At 45.3% G+C, this 16,274-nt stretch overlaps 1 protein-coding gene across 1 annotated transcript; it reads left to right on the forward strand.

The window, feature by feature from the left end:
• The first annotated feature begins 10,137 nt into the window (after nt 1–10,137).
• Nucleotides 10,138–13,020, forward strand: LOC104387016 (leukocyte cell-derived chemotaxin-2-like). Its single transcript, XM_009995703.1, has 4 exons — nt 10,138–10,189; nt 11,965–12,061; nt 12,202–12,347; nt 12,854–13,020. Exons 1-4 carry the CDS (start codon nt 10,138–10,140, stop codon nt 13,018–13,020), a joined length of 462 nt encoding a protein of 153 aa, XP_009994005.1.
• The last annotated feature ends 3,254 nt before the right edge of the window (nt 13,021–16,274 follow it).

Genomic DNA, 16,274 nt, shown 5'->3' on the forward strand with positions numbered 1-16,274 from the left:
GGAAAGGTATTGAATTTAGCCAATCTAGTAAATCAAAGACTTTGCTGGTTTTCTTTGAAGTAGGGAATTAACTGCAAATGCAAAAGTCTGAATGTGGGATGGAGACGGAGCTGAAGCAAGATGTACAGTTCTCAAAGGGAAGGAAAATGAAGGCTCCTTTGCAGGGAGGGGTGGAATAACATTTCAGTAGGAAAACATTGCTTCATCAGTTTTTGAAGAAAATATATACCATTAGGTTAGGGTTTGAAGTTATTTCTAGGAAACATGGCAAGGCAGAGCAAGGCTTCCTTCCCTGGAGGGACAGAGAGCACAGGATGCAGCCCTGTCAGCACGCTCACGTGCCACAGCTTTGGCTTGCTTTGGTCCTTAGGGAAACACCTGCTAGGGACTCCAACCTGCCCCTGCTAATGACTCATCTATTAATTACCAGCAAGAGCTGGCTGAAGGCTTTTCAAGGCTGTTTTTTTCCCAGGGCAAACTCACACCTCCAGCAGAAGAGCCCCAGCAACCCCCCTCCTCTTCCCCCTGTGTCTGAATAAGATGGAGTTTCCTCAAGGCTGTAAGAGATCTCACAGGAAGGTCTCTCAGGGTTCTTCATGTTCTTTTTGGTTCATTCTCCCACTTGAAACACCATCAGAGCCCAAATCATGAGGAGCATCCCAGGGATTTTTGTTGAAAAAGAGTTGCTGAGACCTCCACCCACCACAGGTCCACTCTGAACCAAGGGGCTGTGGGAGGTAAGGAAGGAGGAAGACAAGTATTTCAGTTGAGAAATGGGTTAAATAATCTCATCTTGCTCTCCCCATCAAGTCATCCCAACAAGCTTTGACACCATCTTCCTACAGGGATCAGGTTCCCCCATACTGCTCTGCCACAGCTTGCTGGGACCTCCTCAACAGGAAAAGGGAAGGTTCAGAGCCTTCCTACAGAGAAATACCTACTAAACATGAAAATACTGCCTATTGGGTCAACTTTGACTCATAGCACAAGTAATGGGGAAGCAGGAATAGTGACCAGCATCTGGCTGGTTTCCTCTTTCAGAGATGTGGGAAGTTCACCCAATTTCTCAGCCTATTCATTGGGAAAGAAAGAAGGAAACAGAAATGACTCATTTTCTCTTTCTACCAGGACAGCAACGTCAAGGAGCTGCTGAATTGGTGTTTCTTGCAGCCAGACTGTCTGAGCTCAACACATCTGAGCAGGTTCAGTGGAAGTTGTCCAAGTCCTGGTATAACAGCAAGGATCATGTTGGCACACAAAACCACAAAGTGTCTCATTTAAGTGAGAGAACAGAGAAATTCAGATAAATAAGTCTTTTCAATCCCATTTAGCAAGCCCTTTAGTGGTGTCTAGAGACAGCTCAAAATAGATAAATAAACCAAATAACCATGAGCAGAAGAGCACATGGTCCCAGGCCAGACCCAGACCTGAGCTGATGTTCTTGGCTTGGCCCTAAGATGTCAGTGGGAGCAGCAGGTCTGCACACAGGAGCTGGATTGCTCAGTGCAGATCCTGCAGGAATTAGATCACTTTTTGGCCCTCATTAGATTAATGCACAGGCTGTTGGAGGAGCCAAGGTGACGAGGGTGCTCTGCCTGGGTGCTGGCAATATTATCCAGGTCTTGGCTCTCTCCTCCTTCACAAGAAGAATAAATTTGGCTCCAGCCATACTCACTGATATCCCACCAATAATATTTGTAAGATCTGTAGCTCATTATGAAGAGAAGAGAACACAGACTTGCATTAAGAGGCTGAATCCAATTAAGCTGCAGTCAGTTGCAATGTTCCAGGTCTTAAAGAGACCACGAAAGCTCAGTCCCATTTAAGATGTACAGTTTACATGTTGGATGTTTGCAAAGAGCAGATTTTGCAAACCCTCAGCTCGTTTTTGCAGCAGCCCTCATTACCTCCATGCCAATTGCTGTCAATCAGAACTGGCACCATAAAATAAATAAACCCCCATACAAAGGGGTTGGGAACCTTCTGAAGACTTGGCACTCAAGCCTCCCAGCTCACCAGTGGGTGAACTCAGCACAACAGTTATGAGAATAACAAGGCCTTGAGCAGCTCAGCCTTCAGCATCAAGCTCTGGTCTGTCAGCTAGTGACATTATCTGCTGGCACTGGGCACCAGGGTTCAAGGGCAGCAATGTGCCTGGACAAGCACACAGCAAGGCTGCCCTGCACCCACCAGCACTGTTCTTCCACAAAGAGGGCAAAATACCCACAGTTGTTGCTTTTTTTGCAAGACCAGTGTTTGAGTCTCTTCAGGTTTGTTCTTTGTTTTGTTTTTTAAAGCATCAAACCAGACTTTTCTGGGCAAAGCAGCTGCTTGATCCCTGGCAATTCTCTGGTTCTGCTTGGCTGAGCCTTGGTGGCAGAGAAATGATTCACAACTGGTTGATATAAGGATCATAACCAAGTGATTTCTGAGCCCTGTCCTACAAAGGAGGGCTTCATAATTGTGGTACCAAGTTCCTCCTTCCCAACTGTGCATATTGTGTGGCCAGTTTTTAAAGCCTGGTATTCCAGGGGAAAAAGCTCATGTCAGTTCATACAGACACTGGAAGGAGCAGCCATTGAGTGCTGGGAGAAGTTCTGTACTTGGTTTAAGGGTGAGCTGATTTTGGCCAGGATTTACATTTTGAAAGCAGGAGTATAAAGATTCCAATTATCTGCCAGGTAACCTCTCCTGGGGCCTCTGACACTGGAGACTTGTAACACAGGGGAAAAAAATGTCCTGGCCTTGCTAAAAACACCAAGAGCAACAAGCCCCGTTGCAAAACTGTAACACATTTTGATAACAAAGAAGTTTCACAAAAGCACGTCAAATTAACCATTAAAGGACACTTGTAAACCTGTTGCTACCAACAAATATTTCACACAGTTGGACACAAGGAGTGTTTTCCTGAATGAGCAGTGATACTGGGACAAGTTTGCTCCAAAATTCAGTAGAGATGGTTTTTGATATGGGCATTAAATAACCTGAATTTTCAGATAGCAAAAGAAGAAGAATGACGAGTAAGGGATGAAGGCATCTTTTCCCAGAAAACCAGCTGTGCAGACCCGAAAAGCCATTGCTCCATCTGCTGGGCACCCGAGAAGGTCCTTCAGATGAGACACATCACATTGTGTCCTGTACACACAGCACATTGTGTCCTGTACAAGAGAAATGAACTATTCCCAAAGACGTGTCTCCAGTTGGACAGCACAGATGAAACCACAGCGTGGCTGAAAGCAACTCTGGTCCCAGCTGGAGACGACCAGTGGTGCAAACTGTGCTCTGGGTACCAGGAATGATAAATCCAGCATCAGCCACAGCTGGGCATGGATGGCACCTGACAAGTTTGCTTCCAGCAGTAATTAGCTTGGGCAGAGGAAGGCAAAGGGGCTTCATCCTAACAAACATTTAAGCAAATGGTTAATTTTCCATAGACTTGGGGAGGGATTACTTGACCTAGAGTCAGCAACTTTTTCCACCAACACTAAAAATACCCTTGAATGAGCTGTGGAAACACGATAGCTTAACCACTTAGCAGTTCTTCAGGCTAGACAGTGGGTTATAATTATATGGTTTCTGTCCAGAGAGCTGCCAAGGGGCCATTCTCACACAGAATTTATTTTAGAGCAGGCAGGGCTCTGCCAGCCCCAAGGTAAGGGGACAGGCAGCATCTGCCTTTGCCTATCAGCAAGCCCAGCCCCAATTCCTGCACCAGTTTCTGACCACAGCTTTGTTCAATCCAGCAGCAGTTCCTCTTAAAGTGTAAAAGAAAATCTGCTGGACACAGAAGACTCAAACTCAACACAACAGCTGTATCATTTTTATAGTAATCTCCATGTGCTTTCATATTTAAATACTCAGAGTATCACAGTTCTCAGTGCTGCTCATGGCAAAGTACTGAGATGGTGTTTGGGGCTGATCCCAAAGGCTGGGATACCCTGGCAGGGAAATTTGGGATCCTAGGCACCATGAGACTTGGTTGGGGATTTGAATTGTGCTGAAATAAATGTCTCTTCCTTCTCACAAGTCTGGGGCCTCTGACACTGGAGACTTGTAACACAGGGGAAAAAAAAATGTCCTGGCCTTGCAAAAAACACAAAGAGCAACAAGCCCCATTGCAAAATTGTAACACATTTTGATACAAAGAAGTTTCACAAAAGCACATCAAATTAACCATTAAAGGACACTTGTAAACCTGTCCTGGCCTTGCTAAAAACACCAAGAGCAACAAGCCCCGTTGCAAAACTGTAACACATTTTGATAACAAAGAAGTTTCACAAAAGCACGTCAAATTAACCATTAAAGGACACTTGTAAACCTGTTGCTACCAACAAATATTTCACACAGTTGGACACAAGGAGTGTTTTCCTGAATGAGCAGTGATACTGGGACAAGTTTGCTCCAAAATTCAGTAGAGATGGTTTTTGATATGGGCATTAAATAACCTGAATTTTCAGATAGCAAAAGAAGAAGAATGACGAGTAAGGGATGAAGGCATCTTTTCCCAGAAAACCAGCTGTGCAGACCCGAAAAGCCATTGCTCCATCTGCTGGGCACCCGAGAAGGTCCTTCAGATGAGACACATCACATTGTGTCCTGTACACACAGCACATTGTGTCCTGTACAAGAGAAATGAACTATTCCCAAAGACGTGTCTCCAGTTGGACAGCACAGATGAAACCACAGCGTGGCTGAAAGCAACTCTGGTCCCAGCTGGAGACGACCAGTGGTGCAAACTGTGCTCTGGGTACCAGGAATGATAAATCCAGCATCAGCCACAGCTGGGCATGGATGGCACCTGACAAGTTTGCTTCCAGCAGTAATTAGCTTGGGCAGAGGAAGGCAAAGGGGCTTCACCCTAACAAACATTTAAGCAAATGGTTAATTTTCCATAGACTTGGGGAGGGATTACTTGACCTAGAGTCAGCAACTTTTTCCACCAACACTAAAAATACCCTTGAATGAGCTGTGGAAACACGATAGCTTAACCACTTAGCAGTTCTTCAGGCTAGACAGTGGGTTATAATTATATGGTTTCTGTCCAGAGAGCTGCCAAGGGGCCATTCTCACACAGAATTTATTTTAGAGCAGGCAGGGCTCTGCCAGCCCCAAGGTAAGGGGACAGGCAGCATCTGCCTTTGCCTATCAGCAAGCCCAGCCCCAATTCCTGCACCAGTTTCTGACCACAGCTTTGTTCAATCCAGCAGCAGTTCCTCTTAAAGTGTAAAAGAAAATCTGCTGGACACAGAAGACTCAAACTCAACACAACAGCTGTATCATTTTTATAGTAATCTCCATGTGCTTTCATATTTAAATACTCAGAGTATCACAGTTCTCAGTGCTGCTCATGGCAAAGTACTGAGATGGTGTTTGGGGCTGATCCCAAAGGCTGGGATACCCTGGCAGGGAAATTTGGGATCCTAGGCACCATGAGACTTGGTTGGGGATTTGAATTGTGCTGAAATAAATGTCTCTTCCTTCTCACAAGTGAAAGCAAAGGTGCTGGAGCACAGCCCTGGGTGACAGGAGGTGTGAGAGGATGTAGATGTGCAGTGAAGGAGAAGGAAAACTCTCTTACTAGCAGCCACTGGGTCAGCATTTAGTGTCAGATAAGGAGCCCATCCCCAGGAGGGCAGGGGATTAATTCTGCCCTGTGCACCCCTCCCTCAGCACCAGAACTTGGGAGGGACTGCACACAAAGCAGAACAAAAGAATAAAAGGATCCCAGGGCACCTGAGCAGCCTCCAGCTGCACACACCAGTTCATCCCAGTGGGCAGATGCAGCCGCATAAATCCCAGCACTAGAACTGGGCTTCCTTTAATCATAAAATCATTTTGGTTAGAAAAGACCCCAAAGATGACCAAGTCCCACCATTGCCCCAGCCCTGCCAGGGCCACCACTTCTACGTGGCTTTGAAATCCCCCCAGGGACGGTGACTCCACCCCTGCCTGCTCCCACCCTGGCAGCCCAAGGAGCAGTACAGGTGACAATATGTGTGCACAGAACGTCTGGCTGTACTGGCTATCTCTTCACACAGAGAGGAAGATGCAGGAGGCTGAGGAGAGGCTGCTCAGCAGGACTGTGTTCTCCTGCCTTCCATCAGAGGGCAGTGGCAGCCCGGCCACCGCCGCCACCCCCTGCACAGTCCTGCTCATCTCATGGACCCTTTTTCTGCTCCAAAAGATGAATGCTGCTCTTCCCTGGTTCCCAGGTGTCCACAGCCAAGATCTGGCTGGGACCAGGTATCCATAGGCTTCTCCTGGATGAGCTCAGATCTGCCAACATGAGCTCTTGCTCAACAGGGTTTTTTTGAAAGAAAATAAAAACCAAAACCAACCCAAAATGCTCCCCAAAGCAGCAACAGGACAAGAAAGGAGACAAGGCCACTGACTGAGAATTAACAGAGGGTGACCATTGCCCAAGAACATGAGGAACATCTCAGGGCTGGTGCACTACAGAAGGGACACAGGGCTGTGCAGCTTCTCCTGTCTCACCCCCCACACTGAGGGGCCTGGGACCCTGATGAATTTTCTTCCTGCAAGAGTCACCAGGCAGCTGTGCTCAGGAAACTGGGGTTTAAAGCCAAAAGGGACTAGCTGAAATACTGGCTGCAAAGTCTCCCAGGCTGCTCTTGGCCAGGGCTCAGTGGGATCTCATGGGGCCTGGAGACAGCTCTGCACCCCTGGGGCAGCACCCAAGGGACAATCCTGTCCCCATGGCTGCACACAGCCCCTTCAGCTGCTCACAGGCACCAATAAAAAACCACTGTCTGTTTCTACAGATTGAAGCAAGGCTTTCTGAGGAACCACAAACCCCTTCTTTGCCACAGTTCCTGAACCATTTTCCACGAAACTCTGCAATAAAGTCTTTCTCTAAATGACTCTCATTAGTTAAATTGGGTTTCATTGCCACCCTTTCCCTCAGTGCCTTTACACCAGCTGGATGCTGCATTTCAGGAATCCATTACACACCAACAACAAGGTTTCCTCTTAAAAAATAAAAAAAATAAAAATCACACCATTTCTGGGGGTGATAAACTAGTTTCTACCTCTTTAAAGGTCCAAAAGATTATTAGAGAAGGGGAGGCAGAAGAAACAGCTGCTTTTGGACACTAAAGTGCTCTCCAGAATGCCTTGTTCTTCTAATTTCCTTTTTTAATATAAGTATCATTAACAGAAGCAATAAGTTGTTATCAACATAGACAGATTTTTTACTAATTCAGAGCCTCTTTTATGCACTGTCAGTCGCCAGGAAACACAGCCCAGTGCAGCAAGTGGGGAAGTCTGCTGGCACATGGGATTGCAGCTTGTCACCTCCTCCAGGGGCTCATATGTGGCATTTGACAACATAAAAAAAATTTTAAAAAGCCCAGCAAATCAAGACGTTGATAACAGGCAGCTGCAGCACCATCTTACAGCTTCCTTCCCTTCATTTAATGGGAGAAATTCAACTAGAATATTGCAAAACCTGGATATTTCCCAAACCTGACATTTAGGTAACCCAACTGCCCTCTCTCCATTACTGCAACCCACCTGCACCAAGGGATTTCACTCCATTTTAATCTAAAGGTCTTCTAAGGACACTTCGGTGCCTTGGGTTGTATTGAGGGATAAAGACAAAAAACTGAGAAGACTCCTGTTTGTTGGGTTTATATGTTGGGGAACCCCAGAGCAGGCTGTGAGCTTCAGCACATCTGAGGTGTCCAAAGCTCAAAATTGAAAGGGTGGGAGGAAGGGAAAAAAGAGCCTTTTTATTTGGGCTGAGAATTCACAACCTTTACAGCTTTGCCAACAAACTCAGTCCTGCCTTGGTACCTGATAAAACAGCAAGGAAACCCTCTCATGCTGCTCAGTGGCAGGCTGAGGAAAATGCTTCCTCTTTATTGAAATCATTAGATGTCAGCCTGGTTACAGTTTTAGAACTTGCTTTTAATGAGTTTGATGTATATTGGAGATAGGATTTAATGTCATTGTATTTTAAAGTTGATCTTTTTTTGAACTACATTTAATTTGATGGTGCCATGATGCTTGGCTGCAAATGAGTATTTTACCATTTTGCTACTTATTCACCCCTTTCCAAGCAAGACACCCACCTCCCCTGGTGTTACCCCAAACACAGCACAGGGGGTCCAGCAAAAATGCAGCTTTTTAGGGTTTTTTTGTGGTTGGTTTTTTTCCCCCCCTCTCAGACATACATGCCACCCAGGCTCTGCAGCTCCTACTAACAAAGGTACTTCCCCCCCACATACACACATTTAATTTCCATTTCTCAGTGGCTACTAACACAGCCACATCCTGCTGCACTTACCTCCCCCAGGAGCTCCCCTCTCCTCCCCAAGGAGACCTTCATCACCTGCATCCCACAAGCTCTACCCTGGATTGATTCCCCCTGTCCTTTTAATGCTTTCACACACCTGCCTTCAAGGCACAATCAAGTAATTGCCAATTGCTGACACTTTTCTGCAACTGATTGTTCTGAAAAATAAAAATAAAAAATAAAATAAAATAAAATATTTTCTCATAGGCTTCAACCCCAAATGTTGGCTTCAGCTGGCAACAAACAAAATGTGAAGGCATTGATAGGTCATGTGCATTGCTTCAGTTCTTGCAGGTTTGTTCAGATGCAGAATAAGGCTGTAATCCCCCAGAAAGGCAGCATGGTGGGTGCAGTGAAGGTGAGCAGAAGATCTGCTGCTCTTGCACAGCTTACAACAAATCTATCTTAATCTCTCTTCACCTCCCTGATCTTCATGTCAAGGTATAACAAAATATCAGCAAATAATTTAGTCTGCATTTAATGAATTAATGAATGAGTAAAATACTCATATGCAGCCAAGCATCACGTTGTGTTCAGATGTTGGCTCTGTCCAAGCCAAGCTCCTGCTCTGTTGCTGGATGACAGACAGAAGTGACATGGTTGGATGGCACTTCTCTGGGAGAAGGGGAAAGGAGAAGGCAGGGTGTGTGTCTTAAAGACATCCTGATGGGATCACCCTCCTCTCCATTAGATACAGCTTCTGCTTTGTAGCATCCATCAGCACCTGATGTCTCCATCACTGACAGAGCTGGGTTTGAAGGCCATGCAGAAGAACTTCTCTTGGCTCAGCTTGGGGATGTAAGGCCAGTCTTGAGGCATCTGGTGCCACAAAAGAGACAGGGAGGGCACAGCATCCCAGCTGTGAGCCCTGACCCAGAGCTGTGTCTAGCCTGGGCTCTTGGGTTTTACTGCACAGGGAAACAAAAAAGTCAGTGACCCCCAGTGGTGCAGACTGGGTGGCTGAAGAGCCAAGAAGACAAACATCTCCAGCTCCTGCCCGTAAACAAGGGCATCGTGTTCCCTCCCTTCCCAGAAACAACTCCCAAGGTGGCCTTGTTCATGCTCCACTGTTCTCATCTTCCACTTCCCGTACTTTTGCTCAGCCACAGTATTCTAGGGTTTAGAACATTTTCCATTTAGGCACAGTGAAGGTTGTAAACACATCCCAAAATTCAGCAGCAGCAACGTGGTTATATCTGGGATGCATCAGTGAAACTGGATAAATAAATGTGGAGGGCAAGGTTCTCATTTCACAGGTCACCTCATCAGGTTTTTCCAGCACGAGGGTGATGGGTGAGATGTGGGGCACAGGGCTGTGCCCACCTGCCTGAACTTCTCCCCACAAAGTGGTGGGAGGGCAAAGTCTCCACATGCCCAGATATTTTTTTTACATTCATTTGAACTCTTTTTCCCCTTCGTCCACCCAAGTTATTTTGTTAAACTTCAGGGTTGTGCAACAAGCAGGAATGGAGAAACAGTTACAAATCATCCTTGAAATTTGGGTTCAATGTTTATAATTTCCTTGTAAAGAAAAAAAACCAGAACAACAAAAAACAAAAAACAAAACCATAAAACAAACAAACCCACGTAGCTGCTAAAGAAGTTGGAGCCTCTACCCCCCACCAAGTAGCCAGGCTGGTGGGACACCTCAGTGCTGCCCTCAGCTCCTGCCATTGGCCTGAGCCTGCCAGCAAAAGAGCTGAAGCCACATGGATTCTCTGATTGGCTGGGAAAATGTGGATACAGCCTCTCTTGGGATGTATAAATAGAAAGCAAAATATTTTTGACCTTGCACTTTGAAAGCAGAGCTCTCAAGACACATGAAAATGCACCGAGTCACAGCCATCATCCTGGCCATTGCCATCTCCAGTGGTGAGTTACCTGAGTTTGGGCAAACATTTCTCATCATAATCTACCTGCTTGCTCTTTTTTTTTTTCCTCCTCTTTTTTCTTTCTTTCTTTCTTTTTTTTTTTTTAAATTTCTTTTTTATATGGAGTATCTCTGTAAGGATTTATCAACTCACTTGCTCTCTGCCATGTTTTGCTTTTGCAAATATCCCCTCTGGCAGTGCATAGAAACCTCAGCAGTAAAATATCCTATGCATATAATAAAGAGTTGTGGCAAAATTTTGTTGGAGTAATAATCATAGAACCATGGTTTGGGTTGGAAGGGGCTTTAAAGATCATCCAGTTCCAACCCCCCTGCATGGGCACTAGACCAGGTTGCTCAAAGTGCTGTCCAGCCTGGCCTTGAACATTTCCAGGTTAAATTAAAAGCATTCAATTTGGATTATTCGTGTTTCCAGAACCTAAAATCTATTATAATTTTAATTTCAATATTTATTTATTTTTCTGCAAGTCCACAGAACTGTAGTTAAAAGCACAGGGAATCTGACTATTAAAATGCTTTCTTAAACCACTTGATGAAGCTTTACATGAAGGAAGTCAGTAGCAGTTACATTTCTGAACTACTAACCTGAACTCTCAACTTTTTATGTTTCATGTTGATTAAACAAAAAAGACTCAGTGAGGCACATCAGCAGCTGACAGCATGCATGTTTTTTTAAAAGCCTTTAACCTAAATATTAGCTCTCTGAGCACCAGCTGTTCCCAGAGACTTTTCTGTGTTTATTGTCATTACCTTTGATTTTACAAAGAATACACAATTCATTAAAATAAATGAAGACTATCTAGAACAAAGGGCTGCTTTGCTTGAGGAAGCATCAGAGATTTCCTGCACCCTTTTAGCACCAGACCTTCAGCACCAGCAAATCGTTTCCCCTTTTTTTTCTGTATTCCCAGATCCCAACAGGGTTGGTCCCTCTCAAGATGTTCACACACACAAATAAACCTCAACTCATTCCTCTTGCTCATCCCATTCTTGCTAGAGCATCCCATGGGAAACCCTGCTAGTTTTGCTGGGGCTACCAGGGGTATTAGAAGCTCATAAAAGGTACCGAGTCAGGGGATGAATTTCCTCCCTTACTCTCTATAAATGCCTTCTCTTTCTCAGACCTCACTGGGGCCATCAGCTCAGCGTGGGTTTGACCAAGAGTGATGACAGCTGGAGTCTGGAATAAAAAATAGGAGGATATGACCCTACTGGCTGCTACTTTGAAACAGTGCAATTAGCAAAAGGGAGATGACAGCTTCTAATTCTGACTAACTTTCCACATTAGGGAATAGGAATGGACTTGGTGGGTCTCTCTCAGCCCCATTTTTTACAGTTACAGTTCAGTATCCCAAGATTCTGAATGGCTCAGGTCACCTTCAGGGCAGAGACATCCCTTAGCTCCAACCTCATGTGAGTGCAGCCCACCTGCCCAGGGAATGGGAGAGCAGTAGGTCACTTCATGGTGTTCTTTCCAGAGAGGGAGACATTCTGCACTTTTGCTTTGAAGTCACTGCTCTAAGTACCATAAAACATCCTTGGGCAAAGCATAAACCAAAAAAAAAAATGCTGCTCCATCACATCCCTAAAATCAACTTGCATCAGGAGACAAACAACTTTCTAGTTCCCTGGAGCCTGTTCCACGGTTACAGCAAAGTCCAAGAGACCTTGCAACTGATTAAAAAACATGGGCTGGGAAATTCCCTTTCTAGATCATGGGTTTCATCTTCTGTTTTTCTCTTTTCTTCTTTTCCAGTTGCTGCAGCAAAATGGGGGAAAGTCTGCTCAAGCCAATCTGCCAACAAGCTCAGAGGCTGCGACTCGTGGGGCTGCGGTGGATACAACAGCCCCAGGTCCCGGGCTGGGGGAGGGAGGTGGCGGAGCTTGAAACTTCCCTAAAATCAAAATGAGCATGAAAAGTTGGGTGAGAGGAGGGTTTCTAGCTGGCAAGGTGCTCTGACATGGGCTAACCCACCTTGCTCTTCTTCTTCAGAGGTGCGAGGAAGCACAAGGGAGTGGACCTGGTGTGCAAGGATGGCTCAGATGTGCTGGCACCCTTCTCGGGGAAGATTGACAAGCAAGCCAAGCCCTACGGGAACGGCAACAGCATCGACAACGGGCTGCAGCTCTCAGGATCAGGTACCCCAGCTGGAACATGTGTCTTGCAAATCCTGACTGCAAAATGCTTCAATTCACATATAGAGCTTTTAACTGAGCCAAAAATCATGAACCCAACCCAACCTGCAGTGTGATTGCATGTCCATCCAAGTGAAAACTGTAACTTTGAAATCTGGCTTCTGTTAATGCAGGACACTTGACTGGAAGGGTTACAGCATTTGTCTCTGCTAAAAGAGCCAAAGGATGAGGCTGGTCCTTTTGCACATTTTGGATGTTTAAAGGAACAACTTCTGACCTGCTCAGGGAGCTTTACCCATTTAATCCCCTTCCCCAGCCCTTAATTTCTTTCTTTTCCTCCTCTCTCCTATTGATGCTGTAGGAGCATCGCAGCATTTTCTGCAACTTTTTCTGCTGCTCAATCTCTCACCCTTCAATTGTCATTTTTATTTTGCTACTGAACGTTCTTTGCCTTTACACCATCTGACAGAAGCAACACTTTCTCCCTCTTCTCTCTCCCCTGTTAACAGGATTCTGTGTCAAGATATTCTACATCAAACCCATCAAGTTCAGTGGCCCCATCAAGAAGGGAGAGAAGATCGGCGTCCTGCTGCCCATGCAGAAGGTCTACCGAGGGATTATATCCCATGTCCACATCCAGAACTGTGACTTATCAGATCCTACTCCCTATGTGTAAACAGGCAGCTGCACCTCAGGGGCAAAGCCTTCAGCCCCCACTTGTGTATTCATTAAATTGCTTGGGCATTAGTAGTCACTCTAGTCGGTGCCTCCAACAGTTGTTCTACTTAAAATGTATCCAGGAAGAAAGTGCTGGTAGTTATCTGAACACAACCAGAGTCAGAGTAAAATATAACACATGCTTCAAGCTGTTCCTGTATCCTGCACATCACTGCTTGTGGATGAAGGCTGAAGCAGCAGGGGAGGATGAGTGGATGGGAGGGGGTGGATCCTTGTGCTGCTTTCAACTGGGATAGAGTTAATTTTCTTCACAGCAGGTAGAATGGGGCTGTGCTTTGGGGACTGGCTGGGCACTGGTTGGCTGGTGATGAGCAACTGTTTTCATTTGCATCACTTGTCTTCCTGGGGTTTTATTTCTCTCTCTTTATTATTTTCCTTTTCATTACAATGTAATCAGTATTATTCTATTTTCTTGCATTTTACTTCAATTAATAAACTGTTCTTATCTCAACCCACGAGTTCCCTCATTTTTACCCTTCCAGTTCTCTTCCCCCCATCCCACAGGGTACGGTCTGAGCCAGTGGCTGCCTGGTGCTCAGTTGTGGTTGAGGTTAAACCTGCTGCAGCTCCCTCCTCTTGGACTTCTCTGCTCTCTTTGCAGCCAAACACAAAGATTTCTTCAATAAGCCAGGAATTTCACTTGTGCTTACATCTGGAAAACCACATGATTAAAGGGCTGCTTCACTACAAATTGTTTTGAAATTCTTTGGTGCTGTCACAGAGTTTGGGCTGGGTTCTGCTTTTTTAATGCAGCTGGGGAGAGAAAAAAACCCCCAATGTATAAAGCTGAAATCCAAATCTTTCCTGGGGCCCATGACCAAAACCATACAGCAATATTAATGAAGTAACTCATTCCTTTTCCCCAGACCCCTGCTTCAGGATTGCCTTGTTTGCCAGGTTTCTTTTTGTCCAAGTGAGGCATTTCTTTCCATTAGTAAATCACCTGAAGACTTTCCTGGGACAACAAGCTCTTGTTAACAGGACAGGGCTTTTCTGGGCACGACCACAAACATGCTCCTGGGATCCTCAAGGACTCAGGTGCTACAAACACAAGTCACAATTCTGTGATTCTGTGGTTTTCTAATGCAGCTGCAGCATCAGATAAGCAGGGAAGCTGCTTCAGTGGGAGCTGTTGATGTTCTGACAGCAGATTCATTTCTTCTGAGAAACTGCTGAAAGATTTTTGCTACATCTGTGAAAAATGCTTAACCTGCTGTGTCCCATTCACTTTCCCCAGGAAACAGTTTAATTTTGCTCTGAATGATGCATCAGCACATCCATACAAATAGCCCCAAGCTACGGGGGCAGACAGTAACCAGACAATGAAGGTGACTCAGATATGATGGAGTTTGCTGTGAGAAAAACCCTTTTCCTTACACTAAAAGCAGAAACACTTCAACAAAAGGCTCCAGAGTTCTCCAGTTTTGATCAATTTTTGAACTGTTTGTCATGAAGTTGGTTGCCAGCAGAAAAGAAGCACTCCCACCTGAGTTTCATTTGGTTAAAATCCCAGGTTTTAACCCAGTTATCACCCTCTTACCCTGGAAAAGGGAAGGTCCCCATCAAAACTCCACAGCTCCATGCAAAGCATCATGTCAGACTGAACTGGCCCTGCAGACTGAGCAGGGTTCTGAGCCTCCCAGCCAGCAGCCTGACTTTGCTCCTCTACAAAGATAATTTCCACCACTAAATTAGTGACAACAGCTCAGTGTTTTTCTGGCCTGTCCCCACAGATTGGTTTCACAAACCCTCTCCGGGGGGTGTTATTTCATCTGGGTTTTTCCAGCAGCACAGGGAGGAGGAGCAGTGCTGTGGAGCAGGGATGCCGAATGCTAAAAATTCCCGGTTTAGCTGGATCTCTTTTAGCTTCTTCCCAGCAGCAGGGAAGAAAAAGTAAACACCACTTTCTGTTTGAGGTTACAGTGCAGTTGGGGCAAACAGTGTCAGTAAACCCAGCTTTATCTCTTCAGTCTAGTAAAAAAATAACTGGGTGTAGAGGAAGGGAAAGTACAGTTTGTAGGAGATGCTGGGAAGGAAATAAAGGGCTGGGAAAGCACACAGTGCTAGAAATATCCAAGGTGAGGGGAAAGGGGCTGGGGAAGTAACAGAGGCAACTAGGATTTCTAGGGAAGAGCTGGTAAACTCAGGCCATGCAGAATGGCTTTGGTTTTGCTCCAGTTCTGCAGGGATCCCTTTCCTTACTATCCCTTTCATTTTACATTTGTACCACAAGGTCCACTAACTGCCTAAGGCTGCAACCCAAATCTGTGCTGTACCCTTCTATTTCCCCAAACAGCAAAGGATTTCTGGAGGATTCAGCCAGAGTTTTGTCCTCCCCATGGGATAGGGCACAGGCAGCAAAAAGATGTTGTGTTCCTCAATCTTCCTCATCTTAACCTGTCTAACTCATGTTCATCAGATATATTTAAAAGGGGAGATAAATTTGAGATGGAGTCTTCAGATCAGCACAACTTCATCTTCATCCTCAGCAAAGAAAGGCAGCACACTCAGATCTCCCACAGCTTGCTATCTGCTTAAAATGCCATGCCCAGCTGTGCCTTTGGCTGAGCAGCTAGCACAACCTGCTGATCTTCCTGCAATACTACAAGAAGCTGCATAGACAAAGCTTAATTCATCATTATGGCAAAATTCCTCAAGTCTCAGTCTCCTCAAGTGATCAGCAGCCTGAATAAACAAAGAATGCAATTTGTTTTACTTTGTGCCAGCTTGATTTTCACCAAGCAAGCCTGAGCTGCCCATTGCAGAAGTAAAGTCTTCTGCAGTTCATTTTAAAATCACAATTCATTTCTGATGATTAGCACAAAGAATAGTATTTATTTTCCAGACAAACAGCTTTTAAGTTTCTTTGGTAACATGTTGTACACAGATCAGCAAGGAAGCAAGTGCTCAACACTGACTTGTTCCCACACCAAACACACTGGGCTAGCCAAGAGGGACAAAGCCAATTGTTCTGTAGAATATAGCTAGGAAGGGGATTTACCTTTTCACTTCCCTGCTAACAAGCCTGGCAAACATACAGTGAGGATGCTGCATCACCAAGAAATAAGAAGTGCAGCTCTCATTTATCCAATTCACTGGGACTGCAGCCCCACAGAGGTTGCAAAGAGGAAGGACTTTATGAAGCGAATAACCAGGTTCAGGACACTGGTTGAATCCCAGAGCTGAAACTTG

Source organism: Chaetura pelagica, unplaced genomic scaffold, assembly GCF_000747805.2.
Source record: "Chaetura pelagica isolate M959 unplaced genomic scaffold, ChaPel_1.0 scaffold420, whole genome shotgun sequence".
In the NCBI taxonomy this organism is placed as follows: Eukaryota; Metazoa; Chordata; class Aves; order Apodiformes; family Apodidae; genus Chaetura; species Chaetura pelagica.

Excerpts from the sequence above, each read along its gene's own strand:
- LOC104387016 (XM_009995703.1), top strand. The coding sequence starts at position 10,138 with ATGAAAATGCACCGAGTCACAGCCATCATCCTGGCCATTGCCATCTCC. Across the intron at positions 10,190-11,964 it reads GGCCATTGCCATCTCCAGTG|TTGCTGCAGCAAAATGGGGG; the intron begins GTGAGTTACCTG and ends CTTCTTTTCCAG. Across the intron at positions 12,348-12,853 it reads GCTGCAGCTCTCAGGATCAG|GATTCTGTGTCAAGATATTC; the intron begins GTACCCCAGCTG and ends CCCTGTTAACAG.